General features: G+C 36.4%; 1 protein-coding gene across 1 annotated transcript in view; it reads left to right on the top strand.

The window, feature by feature from the left end:
- Positions 1-20,473, top strand: part of COL4A5 (collagen type IV alpha 5 chain) — a 304,752-nt gene that overhangs the window by 201,562 nt on the left and 82,717 nt on the right. The window contains exons 20-21 of the mRNA XM_045817489.1: positions 9,689-9,862; positions 10,194-10,277. Of these exons, the coding sequence (XP_045673445.1) occupies positions 9,689-9,862; positions 10,194-10,277 (258 nt within the window). The remainder of the gene's footprint in view (positions 1-9,688; positions 9,863-10,193; positions 10,278-20,473) is intronic.

Genomic DNA, 20,473 nt, shown 5'->3' with positions numbered 1-20,473 from the left:
AAAGATATGAGTACTTTCTAATTGAAAAAAATTTCTCCACTCTTAGATTTTCTCAACAAATTTTTCACCTATTGATTTTACTTCATTTTTTTTTAAATTGTGTTTTTCCATTGCCATTTAACTCCCTAAAATCCCCATGCCCTCTGCAATCACCACACTGTTGTTCATGTCCATGAGTCCTTTTCCCTTTTTTCTCAATCCCTGCACCATACCCTTCCCACCTTAGCTGTCAGCCTGTCCTCTATCTGAGTCTGTCTCTACTTTGCTTGTTAGTTCAGTTTCTTCATTAGACTCCACATATAAGTGAAATCATATGGTATTTGTCTTTCTCTAACTGGCTTATTTCACTTAGCATAATGTTCCTCAGGTCCATCCATGCTCTTGCAAAGGGTAAAATTTTCTTCTTATTTTCAACCAAGGGGTATTCCATTGCGTAAATGTCCCTTAGTTGTTTCATCCACTCATCTAATGATCGACAATTAAGCTGTTTCCATATCTTGGTGATTGTAAATAACACTGCAACAAAAAAAAAAGAGGTGCTTATGTTCTTTCAAATTAGTGGTTTGGGTTTCTTCAGATATATTCTCATAAGTGGGATCACTGGATCAAAAGGCAGACTCATTTTTAATTTTTTGAGGTATCTCCATACTGCTTTCCACAGTGGCTTTGTATGTCTGCATTCCAACTAACACTTACAAAAGGGTTTGCTTTTCTCCACATTCTCACCAGCACTTGTTGTTTGTTGATTTATTGATGATAGCCATTGTGATATATGTGAGATGATGTCTCATTGTGGTTTTAGTTTGCATTTCAATGATTAATGACATTGAGCATATTTTCATATGTCTATTGGCTATCTGTATATCCTTTTTGGAGAAGAGTCTATTCAGGTCCTTTGCCCATTTTTAATTGGATTATTTATTTTTATGGTGTTGAGTTTTATAAGTTCTTTATAAATTTTGGATATTAACCCCTTATCAGATATATCAGTAAATATATCTCCCATTCTGTGGGTTGTCTTTTTATTTTGTTGATGATTTCCATTGCTGTGCAAACACCTTTTAGTTTGATGTTATTCCATTTGTTTATTTTTTCTTTTGTTTTCCATTCTTGGGGAGATACATATATGATAAAATATTAGTACAAGCTATGTCCAAGATTTTGCTACCTATGTTTTCTTCTACTATGTTTATGGTTTCAGGTCTAACATTTAAGTCTTTGACTGATTTTGAATTTATTCTTGTGTGTGGTATAAAAAGGTAGTCTAGTTTCATTTTTCTGCATGTATCTGTCCAATTTTCCCAGCACCTCTCATTGAACAAACCATCTTTAGCCCATTGTATGTGTTTGCTTCCTCTATCAAATATTCATTGACTATAAAGGTGTTTTATTTCTGGGCTTTCAATTCCATTCCATTGATGTATGTGTCTGTTTTTAGGCCAGTGCCATGCTATTTTCATTACTATGGCTTTATAGTATAGTCTGATATTAAGTAGCATGATTTCTCCAACTTTGTTCTTCTTTCTCAGGATTGCTGTTGTTATGTGGGGCCTTTTGTGGTTCCATATAAATGTTTGAAATATTTGTTCTAGTTCTATGAGGTATGTGCTTGGAATCTTGGTAAGAATTGCATTGAGTCTATAGATTACTTTGGGTAATATGGACATTTTAATGATGTTAGTTCTTCCTATCCATGATCACAGTTATGTGCTTCCACTTATTTCTATCTTCTTCAATATCTTTCTTCAGCATCTTACAATTTTCTGAGTACAGGATTTTTACTTCCTTGGTTAAATTTATTCCTAGGTATTTCCCTCCAAAAATATTTGGCTAATGAAAAATTAACATGATGAGGTGAGAGAGACTCAGTGATCTATCCTGAAAGAAAGAGAATAAATTTGGGTCTCCTTTTGGTTTAACTAATTATCTAATTTCAAGATAATGGACTAAGCACATACTATGTCTGGAAAATTGAGATAAGGAATTCTCTCAGGATGCAGTAAAAACATTAAAGACTTAGATAGCATGGAAGAGAAGTTGAGAGACATAAAGGATAAACTTAGAAGTTTAAAACTCCACCATTAACCAGAAAATGAGACAACAGGCAATATTTGAAAAATTAATAACAACTTTTATGTATTAAAAAAAAGACATGAGTCCCTGTGAAAAGGCTTATAAAATATTAAGCAAGAGGAAATTATATATTTATATATATATATATATATATATATATATAAAATTGGACACATTGTAGGGATATTTTAGAATTTAAGGATATAAACTCTTAAAATCTGTCTGAGAGAAAAGGCATATCACCCATAAAGCAGTGAGTGCCAGAGGAAGATAATATACAACATTTTCAAAGTGATAAGGAAAAATAACTTTGGATTTAGGATTGTATTTTACATCAAGATGTCATCCTCTTATAAATATTAGATACTTAGAAAGTTCACTACCTCCAGAACTTCTGTAGCATAGTTACTAGAGGTTTTATTCCAGGAAAAAGGACATGAATTCAGGATAAAATTGGGATTGTGGGCATAAGATGCAAGAATCAATGGTTAGGAAAAATATTATTAAAGTATATTAAGTCTAAAGTATTGATCATAAAAGCAGATATTTTTTAAATTTTATTGAATTTAATAAGGTTCTATATGTTTCAGGTGCACAATTCTAAAATGCAGCATCTGTATATTGTATTGTGTGTTCACCAACCCAAGTCAAGTCTTCCGTCAACCATTTATCCCTCCTTTTCCTTCTTGTGCCTCCCTCCACCCCACCTTTCCCTCTGGTAATCACCATACTGATGTCTGTCTCTATGACTTTTTTTATTTGTTTAATTTCTTCACCCTTTTCACTCAGCCCCCACCCCTACCCCTATTATTAACTCTATTGGTTTTTAGAAAAACATAGGTTTAATTGCATATGTTTTATTTTAAATTTTAGTAGTAACTGCTAGAGAAGAAAAGAAATAAAATGCATGATTTACACACTAGTTAATGGAAAAGATATGACCAAAATTTTTGATCTATGTAATACAAGTTAGGACTGGGTCAAAACAAGCATAGATAAATCTGAGTAAATAGAAAATAAAATATAGGATGACAAGAAGTTAAAAATCAATCAGTAATTCTAATACATGTGAATGGACCAAACACTGAATAAAAGAGAAAAACTAAAAAAAAATTGGACTAAAAAATATCTATACTGTGTATAATAGACATATCCGAAGTAAAAGGACATAGAAAATTTGTAAATAAGGCAATGGAAAGATGTTAAGCAACTGCTATCAAAAGAAAACTGGCTAATTAATTAGTATGAAATATACTATGAAGAATAGTATGAAATAGAATTTAATGTAAAAATGTATTAAAGAGACAAAGAGATATGTAAAAACTCCAAGTTATACCACAATGATATAAAAGTCATGAAACTTTATGCATCTAACAATATAGCTTTGAATATATAAAGTGAAAACTGATAAACTACAAGAGATAAATTAGCAAATACCTACCATATCAGGTAGGTGAAATATAGGTAAGGATATAATGACCTGAGCAAAACTATCAAGCTGTACATTTGGGGGAGAAAAAAACTGTGAAACAGAGAATGTACATTCTTTTCAAACATACATGAAACATTTATAGTAATTGACTCTATTAGAGCAGGAAAAAATTTGAAAATTATACACAGATCATGTTCTGTGACCACAGTGAAATAAAGTTAGGAATTAACAAGAGAAAGCATGAAATGTCATTATTTTTGTATATTAAAATGCACATTTGTAAATAACTCTAGAGGTAAAAAGGAAACAGAAATGGAAATAACAAACTACTGAATGTAAAACTACCACAAATCAAACTTCATTAAATATAAGCAAAGTAGTACTCTTTTTTATTTAATCTTTATTGTATTTTTTCCATTACCATGTAATACCCTTATATACCCATCAAAGTAATACACTTAATTTATCACAAAATTAGGGATACTAAAAATAAATGAGCTAAGTTAAAAAATAAGAAACAAAACAAAACAACTACAAACAAAAGAGGAGAAACTTGATAAAGGTAAGAAAAAATATGAGAAATATAAAGGCAAGGGGTGCACAAATAAAATCAGTAAAGAAAAATGATTATTGCCAAAAATAATTAAAAATTTTAAATTACAAGAGAACTGTGAAACTGTATGTATATGTTTGAAATTCTAGTTGAAATATATATTCCTTTTGAAACAGAAAACATAAATTATCAAAATTGTCTTGAGAGTAGGAAATCTAAGTATAGATTAATTATCATGGAAGATTTTGAAATGTTAAAGATCTCTATTGAAAAGCATTGGTTTAACAAATTTAGAGGACACATGGACAAAAACTAGGGGGAGGTTGGTAATGGAAGGGAGGTGGGGAGGGTTGGGTGGGTGGGCTAGAGTGGGAGTAAAAGGGAGAAAACTGTACTGAACAATGATTAAAATTTTAAAAAAATGTTAAAAAAAGAAAAGCATTGGTTTCATTTTTTTTTATATTTTATTGATTGTGCTATTACAGTTATCCTGATCTTTGCCCCTTTTCCCCCTCCACCCAGCACCCCCTACTCCCTCAAGTAATACCTCCACCATCGTTCATGTCCATGGGTCACTTATATAAGTTCTTTGGCTACTCCGTGTCCTATACTGTACTTTACATCCCCATGGCTTTTCTCTAACTACCTATTTGTATTTCTTAATCCTCTCCCCCTCCCATCTGGCAACCATCTGGTAACCAACTTCCTTTCTCTTGCTGCTTTTAAGTCTCTCTTTATTTTTAACCTTTGGCCCTTTAATTATGATGTGTCTTGGAGTGGGCCTTTTTGCATCCATCATCGTTGGTACTCTCTGTGCCTCCTGGACTTGCATGTCTATTTCCTTCACCAAATTAGAGAAGATTTCTTTCACTATTTTTTCAGATAGATTTCCAATTTCTTGCTTTCTCTTCTCTTCTGGTATCCCTATGATACACATGTTGGACCTGTTGAAGTTTTCCCAGAGGCTGTTTTATATTATTCTCATATTTTTGGATTATTTTTTCTTCTTGTGCTGACTGGTTGTTTTTCGGTTCCTTATGTTCCAAATCATTGATTTTATTCTCAACTTCAAGACTCTACAGTTATTTCATTGTAAATTTATCTTTATTTCAATTAGTGTATCCCTCATTTCTGACTGGATATTTTCTTTTTATGGAGAAATCTGTTTGCTTTATTTCCAAAATGTGGGGATACTGGTTATCATTGACTGTAGAATCAGTGGATCCCAGAGGGCCCCAGGAGCTACTGGGGATCCATGTCAGATTTCTAGGCTGGCTTGGCTCACTAGCTGAGTGTCCTTGGGAGCAGCTCCTGTGCCTTCTGGAGTCCCTGAAGGCCCCCTCCCTGGAGTGTGGGGTCTGAGTCCTTCCTGAGTTAATGGATGGCCAGAGCAGTGTAAACACTGGGCTCATCTGCGGGTTCCTCTGACAGGGAGGAAATGGTTTCACTTGTCTCCTGTCTGAGGCCCAAGTGGTTCAGTTGGGTGTAGGTCACATCCTGGGGGCAGCAGATACAGCAGCCTGAGGGTCCAGCTCCATGCCCTTCCCAGGCTGTGGGTCCTTCATGGCAGCATCTGACATCCTTCCTTTGCTCTGATGCTGGCATTGGAAGAAGAGGAAGAGGAGGAGGGAGAGCAGAAGGATGAGAGCTACCAAGACCACAATCAGCCTGTTCCAGTACCTTTGGAGATCACTCTGTGGGCCTGACTCTGAATTGGGGAGGGGCCGATCCTCAGAGACTTCTAAGAACAGGAGGTCCAGGGGGGTCACTGGGGTAAAACCATATCTGGGGGCCATAGCATCTGAATGTCTACCTGTGGCTGGGTATCACAGGGCCCACAGGGAACAGGGCCTAGAACTGCCCACTGGGCTATTGCTATCAGTCCAGGGTCCAGAAGAGCCTGTCTTCTCCTTCCTTAGTCAGAATGAACCTGTCAGATCGTATTCCAGAGCCACATTGGAGGGTCATGTTCCTTCCTGAGATCGTGACAGTGGTGGGCAGGGCTGAGGGGGCTGGGTTTGTAGTAGTATACCGCTGTCACTACCAGCTCCAGGGGGTCACGGGGCTCTGTCCAACCAGTGTGGCTAAGTTTTTACAATAATATCTCCCTACACAAAAGTCTTCCATGAAGAACTTGGCATTGTCCCCAGGCTCCAGAGGTTTCTTTCTGTGCAAGGGTGTATCCATTTCTTCTCTATAAAGACAGTATCTCTGGGCCTGCAGGGTCCCCTGACACCACATGAACTCTTCCAGGGGATCACAAAGCCTGGCTCAGCCCAGATGGTGGGTGTGGGGAGAGTCCTTGCCTGCACACTGGTTTTCTGGTCCAGACTCAGCCCAAGGCAGAGAAGAGCAGGGAGGATAGACGTAATGCTATCTGCTCTGAGTGCTCCCGCTCTGCAGGTAGATGAGACCCTGGGCCCTGGGTTCCAAGAAGCAAGGGCAGGGTGTACTGCAGTTACCTGGGGAGCATCTGAGGCTTGTAGCTCTGGACTCTGACTGGATATTTTTTATGCTGCTGAGGATCCTCACTATTTTCCTTGAGTATCCTATAACCAGTGTTTTGAACTCTACATCTGATAGATTCCTTATCTTCTTTTCGTTTAGCTCTTTTTCTGGAGTTTTGATCTGTGCTTTCATTTGGGCCATGTTCCTTTGTATCCTCATTTTGGCAGCCTCCTTGTGTGTTTCTACGTATTAGGCCGAGCTTTGACTCTGTTTCTTGGTAGAGTGGCCTAAATTAGTAGGTGTCCTATAGGCTCCAATGGCACAACTTCCCCTATCCCCCAAGCTGAGTATTCTAGGCATGCCCTTTGTGTAAACTGAGTAAACCCTCCTCTTGTAGTTGAGCCTTGGTTGCTGTTGGTAGATCAATGGGAGGGATTTACCCAGGCCATTCAGCTGCAAGGACAGGCCATCACCACTGACCACCAGCATCCATCATCTGTGGAGCTATGCAGAGCCAGAGTAGTGGTGCTCTGACATGGTCTGTAGCTGTCCACTGATGTGCTGGCTCTGGGGTTTCCCAGGTGGTTCAGGGCAAGGTCAGCCCCCACCTGTGTTTTGCCTGGGACTGCCCTGCCTGAGCTATAAAGCAATCGGAGATGGTTGTTATTTCTGCTGGGCTTAGAGACTCCCAGTCTGTGAATCTAATCAGGCTGCCAGCAGGGCTCACTCAGGTCAACTGTTGCTTGTTTGATAGGATTTAGGAACCAAGACCAGGCATTCATATGAAAAAGTAGATTGAGTGGGCCTATAAATTGGGTGGGGCAGAGCCTATGGGGATTTCCAAAGTGGGTCAAACAGTGTTAGCCAGGTAGATGGAATCTCAGATATGGCACCAGCTTATCAGCTCTTAGGGGGGAGAGTTTAGTAAAGGGACAATGGCCTCTGCTCATCTTGATGCCAGATACTTCAGTTTCTCCCTGTATACCACTAGTGCTTTTCAAGCTATTACCCATTGCTGGAGCTCAGAGGGAGTGAGTCTGAGTAGGTGAGTCCATGTGTGTGTTCTTTACAGGGAACTACTTGGAGCTCCACCAGTTTCTTTCACTGACACAATCCACTCTGGGTTTTGCAGCCAGAATTTGTGGGAACTTATCTTCCTGGCATTGGAATCCTGGGCTATGGTGCCTGCTGTGGGGCTAGGACTCCTTGCTCCCAAGATATCACTCCTGAATTTTTATCCACCTGAGTGTGGGTCCAGCTCATTCCGCAACTCCACCCCTCCTACTAGTCTGGATGGATATGGTTTCTTTAACTCTGTAGTTGTCAGACTTTCATTCAACTCGACTTTGTAGTTGTCAGACTTCCATTCAGTTAGATTTCTGATGTACTTGAATGATGGTTGTTCTATATTTTACTTGTAATTTTGATGTGGTTTTATGAAGGGGCAAGCCATGCCAGCCAATGCCACCACCTTGACCAGAAGTCTGAACCTTCATGGTTGGTTTTGTATAGATTTGCAATGAATTCTACCAGTTTTTTAGCAGATAATTCTCATATTTTTAACTGTTTCAGAACATTTTTAATAAAGGAAATTCAATTGCATAACATTGATATCAAAGCACCAAAGAGATGGCATTAGAAATACCTATAAATCAATCTCCCTTATGAACATAAAAGCAACAATTCTAAGTAAAAATATTATCAAATTAATCCAGAAGTTATTACAATAAATGACATAATATTATGACCAACTAATTTTTAACCTAAGATTGCAAGGATGGTTCAGCATTGCTGTAATGGACTATGACAGATTAAAAGAGAATATACCAATAGGTACAGAGAATAATTTCAAAAATATTCAATGTCCATTCATTTTTAATGTTTAAAAGGGAACTACCTTAACTTGATGAAACTGTGTACTTCATACAGGAAGTGCAGGGCTGTACAGGAAATGTCATACTTTGTAGTGACACATCAGGAGCATTCTCATTCAAGTAAAAAAATAAGATAAAGATACTCAGAGACACCACTACTGTTTGTCCTTATACTGGTGATCACAGCCAGTTGTACTAAGTCTGGAAGAAAAAAGAGGTGTAAGAATGGAACAAAAAATGTTGGTTATCCAAAAACCACATGATTATCTACCGAGAAAGACTGAAATAATCAAATGACAAATTACCAGAACTTAAATGTTTGCAAGGTGACCAGATATGGTTGCATACTTAAATAATTTGCTTTATTCTGTACTAGCAATACAAAAATTAAACATATAACAAAAAATCAAGTTAACAATAGTAACAGTAAAATTTACTATAGTAGTATATTAACTAACAAACACAGCAAAAGATGTATAAGACCTCTTTGAAGAATTTTGTAGAAATTTTATTAAATATAAAATTAATTATTAAATGGAAAGATATACTTAACTATTACTTGATGATGTGAGAACAGGTGATTCTACTAAATTTAATCTTTGAACTCAAATTAATTTCATCCAAAATTCCAATGATTTTTATAATGAAATTAATAAGTTGATTATACAATTCATTTAGAAGAGTAAATTTATCAATATAGTGGAGATGGTTTTTAAAAAGAACAAAAATGGGTATATCTTCCTTGTCAGTTTTGAAAACATTGTAAAGCTGTAGTAATGAAAAAGTGTGTCAGTGGTACAGAAATAGGTAGTGAAACAGAAGAATGTCCAGAAACAGACACATGGAAAGTTTGAAATGCTTCTTTTTCTCTTGCTAAAGGCTTTCTAGTGTTTCTGAGATTAAAAGATCTCAGTGTCAAAGAAGAGTGGATGGAGATTTATTATACATTTCCAAAAGTAATAAAGCTACTTTAAATTAATTCTTTCCTACACTCAGACTGGTACATACAGTATTTGAAATTTTTCATCCTTTTTTCAAATGTTGATTCTCATAGCAAACAATAAATACATAACAGGCATTACACGTTAAAGGAAGATCTTATCATTACTTACTGTCTCATTGAGAACCAAAGTAATATTGCCAAAATATCATTTTGATCATTTCAATTGGTATTTTTTTTCCTTTTTGTTTTCCACAATGTCTCACAAAACAGCAGAACATACCTCTGAAGACAGGAGGCAAAATAATGGTAGCTCTGTGAATTGTCTCTTTCCATGAGAATCAATGGGTAATTTTTTTTTATCTTAGGGATTGCAGTTATGGGTCCTCCTGGCCCTCCTGGCTTTCCTGGAGAAAGAGGACAGAAAGGAGATGAAGGTCCACCTGGAATTTACTTTCCTGGATCTCCTGGTCTTGATGGAAAGTCTGGGGCTCCTGGCCTTCCAGGGCCTCCTGGCCCTCCAGGTTCTCACATCCCGCCTAGTAAGCTATTCTTTTCTTCTAAATTCTATTGTTGTATTTTGTTTTCATTTATAAGTGAAGCTAACTGAAATTTGGCACCATTCTTTGTGTTTCTGATATCTAAGAGATGCTATGGCAGCTTGTACTTTGATTTTTTGGTGGATCTTTGATGTTTAAATTTGCTTTTCAAATTCTTGACAATATTGTATTTTCCTTTTGCTTATAGTTAGTTTTATTACTGCAGAGAAGTAGCTGAAAAGAGGTCTTTTTTCTACCCTGCCAGGCTTCTTTTTTGTTTAGTCTTCTGCGCATTTCACAGTTAACTTGCTGTCCTTTTTTATTCTTATCTCAGGAGATAAGATATGTGAAGCAGGCCCCCCAGGCCCTCCAGGATCTCCAGGTGGTAGAGGATTCCAAGGAGAACAAGGAGTGAAAGGTTTGATCCCCACATTTTGTTTTGTCCTTCATTATTTCATCCATTTTGAATTTATTCTTGTGTTTAGTATAAGAAAGTGGTCTTTTTATCCATGTAGCTGTCCAATTTTCACAACACCATTCATTCTTACAAAGCATCTCAAAATCCTCTGTATCCTCCACCGTACTTCAGCTACTCACTCCCATGAACACATCCAAGACCATTTGTTTCACAGTAGTGCACACTTCCATAACCTTGATTTCATGAGTCCCATTTTCTGACCACTGTCTCATTTTTTAAGCTCAACTAACTCTAATAAACTGACTCCAACATCAACCTCAGTGAGACGTACCAACTTTGACTATCCCTCAGTGTTTGGGTGTTTTGTTTTGTTTTTTTTTCCTTCCCTCAACCTAGCTTAAATTCCATGATCAATCATTGGAATCAATACCACGCATAAACCCTTGACTACTTTACCATCCACTCACTTTGTTGTACTTACTTACAACAAAAAAAATAGCCTTGGTGGGTCCAAAATACCACCTCTTCTGAGCCTGAATCTTCTCTTCTCTCTTTATAATTTTAACATCTCCTCTTTCATTCTCATTTTAAGATTCTGACTGTTTTCCTCCTTCACTGACCAATTGAAGCAATAAGACAACTTTCATAGGTAGCCACCATGACATTTACCCACCTGTTTGCATCTGTGCCCATATATTCTCTCTTCCTGCTTGTTACTATTAATACTCCTATCTAAAGCCAATTTTTCTATTTGTACAATAGATTCCATTTCCTCTTGTTTTCCCAAGAATTTTGTTCCAGAAACTTTTGTATCTCTCACACCATCAATTTTTCACTTTTTTAAATAAATATTTTCTTTTTTTTCTTTTATTTATTTTTAGAGAGAGGGGAAGGGAGAGAGAAAGAGACAGAGAGAAACATTAGTGTGTGATTGCCTCTCACATAACCCACACTGAGGCTCTGGCCTGCAACCTAGGAATGTGCCCTGACTGGGAATTGAACCGATGACCCTTTGGTTCACAGCCCATGCTCAATCCACTGAGCTACACCAGCCAGGGCAATTTTTCGCTTTTACTGAATCATTGCTAGTATCATACACATATGCTCTTTTCACCAATCTAAAAAATACCTTATCATAAACCCACTTCCCCTGCCAAATAATGCTCTATTCTTCTGCTCCCATTAAGAGCAAAATGCCTCAAGAAATTTCTACTCATTGTCTCTAGATACTGTCCTCTAATTTTCTCTTAAACATACCCCAATCAGGATTTTACTTCCCTCCATAGATGCTTTTGTCAAAGTCACCAGCAGCCTATAACCTTCTCATCCAAATGTCAAGTCTCTGTCCTTTTTTACTTGATTTATTTTCATTCTTTAAACACTTTTCTCAATTGGTTTTCAATACATTACATGCCTTGTTTTTCTTCATATCTACCTGGCATAATATATATTTATATAGCAAGTCCTCAATTCACATCGTCAGTAGGATTGGTGACTTTCAGTGAAATGATGTATAATGAAACCAATTTACCATAGGCTATTTGATATGAACAAGAGTTGGTTCATCAACATTATAATGAAATGATGTTGAATGAATTGAAATTATTCGAGGATCTGCTGTATGTGTGTGTGTATGTCTGTTTGAAGTATATAATTTATATCTCCTATCTATCTATTATCTGTCTATTTCTGTATGGAATCTCTCATGTAACTACCATCTAAATCAAAATATAGAACTTTCCCAGAACTCGAGAAGACTGTCTTGTGCCCCCTAGTTAGCATTCTAAAAAATACCCTTTGTGACAGCACGGGTGGAACTGGAAAGCATTATGCTAAGCAAAATAAGCCAGTCAGTGAAAGACAAATATCATATGATCTCACAATTAACAGGAACCTAAAAACAAAACAAACAAACAAACAAGCAAAATATGACCAAAGACACTGAAATAGAGAACAGGCTGACAGTGACCAGAGGAGAGAGGGGAGGGAAATTCAAGGGAAAAGGGAAAGGGTTTGCAGGAACAAGTATAAAGGACACGTGGACAAAAACAAGGTGGGGGTGGAAATGGGAGGTGGGGAGGGCTGGGGGGGTGTGGGCTTGGATGGGAGTAAAAGACAGAAAACTGTACTTGAACAATTAAAATAAAATTTTTAAAAAAGAGTAGAGAAGAACAATGATCACTTGTAGCCCCAGGATCACAATGTCACCAATCCCATCAAAGAGGTAGTTATAGATCAAGTGGAAGTGTGTAAGAAGTGCTAAGGAGGGAAAAAAAACTATGAGTATGGTAGTATAAAGTATATTAAGGAGAAATACAATGGAATAGAGAAATAGAGATGGCTGTATTTTCCTGTAATTAAATTTTGTATAAGCAAAAAAAAAAATAACCATGATTTTACCATCTATCATACATTAGTTTGCCTAATTTTGAACTTTGTATAAATGGAATAATACAGTATGTGCTCTTTTGTATCTTTTGTTGCTCAATATTATATCTATGAGATATATTTATGTTTTTGTTTATACTAGGGTTTTTTTCCCCTGCTCTTTGGTATTTCCATGTACAAATATATCTAAATATTCATTCTAATGTTAACAGATGTTTGGTTTGGATCTATTATGAATAAAGCTGCTATAAGCATTCTTATACATTTTCTGATTATCAGCATTCATTTCTATTATATATACACACACACACACACACACACACACACACACACACACACACACCTGGGAATAGAATTGCTGGGTTATAGATATGTGTCAATTTTGTTTATATAGAAATCACTAAACCAATTTCCAAAGTGGTTTCAGGTCCCATTTCCCTGATGACTTATTGATGCTGAGCTTCTTTCCTTACAGTTTGTATATTCTTTGTAAAGTACCTCTTTCCTAGTTTTAATTGGGTTGTTGGAGATATATATATATCTTCATATAAATATAGATATATTTACACATACTTACATGCATCACAACTATCTTCTTCCATTCTGTGACTTGCTTTTGTACTCGTGTCTTTTCTTGAACAGATATTATTAATTAAAAGAAATCCAATTATTAATGTCTTCTTTTATTGTTAGTACTATTTAGGTCCTATTTAAAAATATCTGCTTACCCCAAGGATGACAAATATTTTCTACGATTTTTTTTCCAAGAACTCGTACTAGTTTGCTTTTGTGTTTTGATCTTTGGTCCATCTTCAATTAGTTTTTGTGTATAGTTGGAAGCAGGGATCAAAGTTCATGTTTTTCCTATATGTATATCCAATTGATTCCATACCATTATACAAATGACCATTTCCCATTGAATTGCATTAGCACTTTTGTTGTAAATATTATGACTATACATTGTGTGAGTCTATTTTTGACCTATTTTGTTCCATTGTTCTACTTTTTCTCCTGACATCAATGCCAAACTGTCCAAATTATTATAGCTTTATAGTAACTCTTGGCTTACTTTGTATTTTCATATGCATTTTTAGAATTATCTATCCAACTTTCAAATTTAGAATATTTCAGTTTCATCTTTTTCTTCTGTTCTATTCGAAACTCATTTATTAAGTTAACAGATTTTAAAATAATATCTACTTGCCAGTGACTTCAAAATTTATGTCTCCTGTCCAGATATAGATCTTTCCCCTTAGATTAGTGTATCTAGTTGTCTACTTAACATTTTGAACTTCACATCCTTGTCTTTACTACCACCTCCCCCATAATCTTTCAAGTAACATCTTTGCCTTTTTACTTAAAAGCAGGCCACTCTAGCCTTCTGGTTCCTTGGGCTGAAAACCTTAAAGGTATCCTTGATTTCCCTCTTATTTTTTTTAATTTATTTTTAGACAGAGAGGGAAGGAGGGGGGAAGATGGGGAGAGAAATATCAATGTGTGGTTGCCTCTCATGCACCCCCTACTGGGGATGTGGCCTGCAGCTCAGGCATGTGCCCTGACTGGGAATTGAATCAACAACCCTTTAGTTCTCAGGTTGGCCCTGAATCCACTGAGCCACACAAGGCAGGGCTCCCTCTTATTTTGTATTCTTTATGATATCCATGAGAAATTCTCATTGATTTTACTTTAAAATATGTTCAGAATTTAACAGTTTCTCATCATCTTTATTGTTGCCACTCTAGAATGAGCTGCCATCTTTCCTAGATCACTGCAGCAGTAGCCACTTAAATGGTTACCCAGTTTCTATCCTTGTGCTTATATTCTATTCTTAATATAGCAGCCAGTCATTCTCTTTTTTTTAACTTTTTTAAAACATTTTTTCATTGTTGTTTATGTACAGTTTTCTGCCTTTTCCCACCACCCCTCCCAACAACCCCAGCCCTTCCCACCTCCTGCCCCTGTTTCTAACCCCCTTGTTAATTCTTCATATGTCCTTTATAATTGTTCTTGTAAAGCCTTCAAACATTTCCCCCATTATCCCCTCCCCTCTCCCCTCTGGTCACTGTCAGCCTGTTCCCAATTTCAATGTCTTTGGCTATACTTTGCTTGCTTGTTAATTTTGTTGATTAAGTTCCTGTTAATGGTAAGATCATATAGTATTTGTATTTCACCACCTGGCTTATTTCACTTAGCATAATGCTTTCCAATTCCATCCATGCTTTCGCAAAGAGTATAAGCTCCTTCTTTCTCTCTGCTGAGTAGAATTCCATTGTGTAAATGTATCATAGTTTTTTGATCCATTCATTTACTGGTGGGCACTTAACTTGCCTCCAGTACTTGGCTATTGTAAATTGTGCTGCTATGAACATTGGGGTGCATAGGTTCTTTTGGATTGCTGTTTCAGGATTCTCAGGATATAATACTAACAGTGGAATTGCCGGGTCAAAAGGCAGATCCATTTTTAGTTTTCTGAGGAAATTCCATACTGTTTTCCATAGGGGTTACACCAGTCTACAATCCCACCAACAGTGCACTAGGGTTCCCTTTTCTCCACAACCTCTCCAACACTTGTTGTTTGTTGCTTTGTTTATGGTGGCCATTTTGACCAATATGAAGTGGTATCTTGTTGTGGTTTTAATTTGCATATCTCTGATGGCTAGTGATACTGCGCGTCTTTTCATATATCTCTGAGTCTCTGTATGTCCTCCTTGCAGAAGTGTCTGTTCAAGACCTTTGCCCATTTTTTTTATTGGGTTGCTTGTCTTAGAGTGGAGTCATAGGAGTACTTTATATATTTTGGAGATCAAACTTTCGTCTGAGGTATCATTGGCAAATATATTTTCCCATACAGTTGTTTCTCTTTTCATTTTAATGCTATCTTCTTGAGCCTTGCAGAAGCTTTAAAATTGGATGCAGTCCCATTTGTTTATTCTTTCCTTTATGTCCCTTGCTCTAGGAGACATAGCCGTGAAAATATTGCTTTGTGGAATATTTAAGATTTTTCTGCCTATGTTCTCCTCTAGGACTTTAATAATGTTACGACTTATATTTAAATCTTTTATCCACCTTGAATTTATTTTTGCATATAGTATAAATTGGTGATCAAGTTTCATCTTTTTGCATGTAGCTGTCCAGATCTCCTAGCACCATTTGTTGAAGAGGCTATTTTTATTCCATTGTGTGCTTCTTCCCCTTTCATCAAATATTAATTGACCATAGAAACTTGGATTTATTTCTGGGCTTTCTGTTCTGTTCCATTGGTCTATGTGCCTGTCCTTATGCCTATACCAGGCTGCTTTGATTACTCTGGCCTTGTAATACAATTTGATATCAGGTATTGTGATAGTTCCTACTCTGTTCTTCTTTCTCAAAATGGCTGTAGCTATTTGAGGTCATTTATAGTTCCAAATAAATTTCTGAAATATTTGTTCTATATCCATGAAATATGCCATTGGTACTTTAATAAGTATTGCATTGACTCTATAAATTGCTTTGGATAGTATAGACATTTTGATGATGTTAATTCTTCCGATCCATGAACATGGTATATGTTTCCATTTGTTTGTGTCTTCCTTAATTTCTTTCTTCAGTGTTATGTGTACTTTTCTGAATACAGGTCTTTTACCTCCTTGATTATATTTATTCCTAGGTATTTTATTTTTCTTCTTGCTATATCAAATGGGATTTTGTTCCTGATTTCTGTTTCTGATGTTTCATTGTTGGTATACAAAAGTGCCTTTCATTTCTGAATATTGACTTTGTATCCTGCTGTCATGCCAAATTCATTTATTAGGTTGAGCAGCTTTTTGGTGGAGTCTGTAGGATTTTCTGTGTATACTATCATGTCGTCTCCAAACAATGACAGTTTTGCTTCCTCCTTTCCAATTTGGATGCTTTTTATTTCTTCTTCTTCTCCTTCTTCTCCTCCTTCTTCTTCTCCTTCTCCTTCTCCTTCTTCTTCTTCTTCTTCTTCTTCTTCTTCTTCTTCTTCTTCTTTCTTCTTTCTTCTTCTTTCTTCTTTATCTTCTTTCTTCTTCTCTTTCTTCTTTTTTTTGTCTGATTGCTGTGGCTAGGACTTCCAATACTAAGTTTAATAGGAGTGGTAAAAGTAGACATCTTTTTCTTGTTCCTGATTTTAGTGGGAAAGTTTTTAGTTTTTGCCCATTGAGTATGATGTTGGCTGTAGGTCTTTCATATATGGTTTTTATTATGTTGAGGAATGCTCCCTGTATTCCCACTTTGCTGAGTGTTTTTATCATAAATGGGTGCTGTACCTTATCAAAGGCTTTTTCCACATCTGTTGATATGATCATATGATTCTTTCTTTGCTTTTGTTTATGTAATGTGTTACATTTATTGATTTGCAAATATTGTACCATCTTTGCATTCCTGGGATGAATCCCACATGGTCATGGTGTATAATCTTTTTAACATATTGCTGGATGCAGTTTGCGAATATTTTGTTGAGGATTTTAGCGCCTATGTTCATCAGTGATAGTGGCCTGCAGTTTTCTTTCTTGTATCTTTATCTGGTCTTGGGATTAGGAGAATACTGGCTTCATAAAAAGAGTTTGGGAGCCTTCCATCTCCTTGGATTTTTTGGAATAGTCTGTGAAGTATAGGGGTTAGCTCTTCCTTAAATGCTGTGTAAAATTCTCCAGTGAAACTGTTTAGTCCCGGGCTTTAGTGTGTCGGGAGCTTTTTGATTACTGCTTCAATTTCATCAGCTTTTATTGGTCTGTTCTGGCTTTCTGCTTCTTCTTCACTGAGTTTTGGAAGATTATATTTTTCTAGAAATTTGTCCATTTCACCCAGGTTTTCAAATTTCTTAGTGTAAATTCTTTGTGGTAATTTCATACATCCTTTGTATTTCTGTGGTATAAATTGTAATACCTCTTCTTTCGTTTCTGATTGTGTTTATTTGAGTCCTCTCTCTTTTTTTCGTGATGAGCCTGCTTAAAGGCTTGTCAATTTTGTTTATCTTTTCAAAGAACCGGCTCCTGGATTTATTGATCCTTAGAATTGTGCTTTTAGCCTCTGTGTCATTTAACTCTGTTTTGATCTTGGTTATTTTTTTTTCTTCTACTTATTCTGGGCTGCCTTTGTTGTTGTTCCAGTTTTTGTAGGCATAAGGTTAGGTTGTTTATTTGAAATGTTTCTATCTTTTTTAGGTAGGCCTGTATCGCTATGAACTTCTCCCTCAGTACTGCCTTGGATGTTTCCCATAAGTTTTTGGTTTTTGTCAGTTCATTTTCATTAGTTTCCAGAAACTTTTTGATTTCTTTGCAAATCTCATTCTTGACCCATTCATTGTTTAATAGCATGCTATTCAATCTACATGAGTTTGAGTGTTTTTGAGTTTGTTCCTTGAGGTTGGTTTCTAGTTTCAGTTCCTTTGTCGTCAGAGGAAATGCTTGATATGATTTTGTTTTTCTTGAATTTGTTGAGGGTTGTTTGTAACTGATCATATGGTCTATCTTTGAAACTGTCCCATGTGCATTTGAAAAGAATTTGTATTTTGCTTCTTTGGGATGAATGGTTCTCTCTCTCTCTATATATATATATCAGTTAAGTTCATTTGATGTAGGACATTGTTCACTGCCGCAATATCTTTGTTGATATTTTTTTCAGAAGATCTATCCATTTTTGACAGTGGGGCGCTGAAATTCTCTACTATAATTGTGTTGCTATCAATATCTTTGTTGAAGTCCTCCAAGGTTTTCTTTATGTATTTGGGTGCTCCTGTGTTGGGTGCATATATATTTACAATGTTTATATCTTCTTGATGGGTTCTTCCCTTGAGTATTATGATGTGACCTTTTGAGTCTCTTTGTATGGCTATTATTATTTTTTGATGTCTTTTTTGTCTGATATGAGTGTTGCTACCTCGCCTTTTTGTACCTGTCCATTTGCTTGGAATATTTTTTTCCAGCCCTTCACTTTCAGTCTGTGTAGGTCTTTTGTTTTCAGGTGGGTCTCTTGTAGGCAGCATATGTGTGGGTCATGTTGTATTATCCATTCAGATACTCTGTCTTTTGATTGGAGCATATAATTCCTTTACATTTAAGGTTATTATTGATAGGTACTTATTCATTGCCATTTTTTTGTACCTGTGTTCCTCTCTCTCACTGTTTTTCTTCTTGTTCTTAAAGCAGTCCCTTTAGCATCTCTTGCAGAGCTGGTTTGGTGGAGGTGTATTCTTTTAGACTTCTTTTGTCTGTGAAGCTCCTTATTTGGCCTTCCATTTTAATTGAGAGCCTTGCTCGGTAATCTTGGTTGCACGCCTCTGGCTTTCATTACTTGGAATATTTCTTGCCATTCTCTTCTGGCTTAGAGTGTTTCCTTTGAAAAGTCAGGTGCTAGCCTTATCAGGGCTCCCTTGTATGTTGCTTCCAGTTTTTCCCTTGCTGCCTTTAAGATTCTCTCTTTGTCTTGGAATTATGCCATTTTAACTATGATCTGTGTTGAAGTGGGCCTGTTTGGGTTCCTCTTGATTGGGACTCTGTGATGCCTGGATTTGTGTGATTTTTTTCTCATCAAGTTAGGAAGTTTTCCATCATTACATTTTCAAACAGGTTTTCTATCCCTTGCTCTCTTCTTTTCCTTCTGGTATCCCTATTATACAGATATTATTACGTTTCATGTTGTCTTGCAGCTCCCTTACCACCTGTTCATTCATTTTGAGTGTCTATTCCTTTTCTTGCTCTCTCTGGTGTTTTTTTCTACCTTGTCCTCCAACTCGCTGATTCGATTTTCTGCTTCATCCAGCCTGCTTATAATTTCTTGTGATATGTTTTCTTTTTATTTCTGAGATTTTATTTTTCATTTCTTCCTGGTTTCTGTTCATAGTCTCTATTTCCTTTTTAATGCTGATGTAGTTCTTATTCAGTTTTTTGTAGTTGTTTGTGAATACCTTGAGCATCCTTATAACCATTAATTTGAATTCTACATCTGATATTTTGGTTACCTCCATTTCATTTAGCTCTTTTAGTGGGGAGTCTTTCATTCCTTTTGATTGCATGTTCTTTTTGTTTCTCCCCATTTTAGGGGACTCTTTGTTTCTGCGCTTCCTGATGTTTTGCTTCGGTAGCTATCTTTGTGGGGTGAACTTCTACGGTATGAATTCTATGAGGTTCAGTGGTGTGGTCTCTGACCTCCTTGTCTGGACACTCTAGGTTTGCACTTTCTTTTGTTTATGCGGGCTCTCTTGTTGTACTTGTTTTTTACCTATTGGTGGTTCCTTTGTTGGTGGGTTTCTCCTCCAGCAGGTATACTGATGTTCACAGTTCCCACCTATTCTTGTATGTGATCAATGGCAGGGGGGAGGCAAACTGAATTAAGACAGCAGGAGAGTATTTTATGGGATTTAAAGTACCAGGAATTAGAGAAGTGATAACAGATTCTTTGGATAAGTATAGCGTTAACTGTGACATTTCACACAACTGGCCACTTTATACAAAAGGTAAGAGATAAGACTCTTGTGAGAGGGGAGAAGGATTGTGAGCTGAATGCAGAAAATAGTGTGCTTGTGCAAGGTTAGATGATGAGATATAGTGAGAGTAAAGAATAGAAAGCAGGCATAGTGTGAGAGAGAATAGAGTATAACAATGGTCAGGATTGAAGTGAAGTGGGCCAAGATCAGGGAGTATTGCTGTGTAGTATGTACAGTTGTGTGGAACAACAATTATTTATAATAGTACTGAAATAACAATAATGTGACAAGAAATATATGATTTGGATAACCAGAATAGAAAGTATCCAATCAAGAGTTGTGTGTTATTGGAACACAGGTCAAATGAAAGAAGGAA

Source organism: Phyllostomus hastatus, unplaced genomic scaffold, assembly GCF_019186645.2.
Source record: "Phyllostomus hastatus isolate PE091 unplaced genomic scaffold, TTU_PhHast_1.1 phas_scaffold_28, whole genome shotgun sequence".
NCBI classification, from domain to species: Eukaryota; Metazoa; Chordata; class Mammalia; order Chiroptera; family Phyllostomidae; genus Phyllostomus; species Phyllostomus hastatus.
The sequence above is the reverse complement of the archived record's forward strand: the minus strand, read 5'-3'. Positions and strand labels throughout refer to the sequence as shown.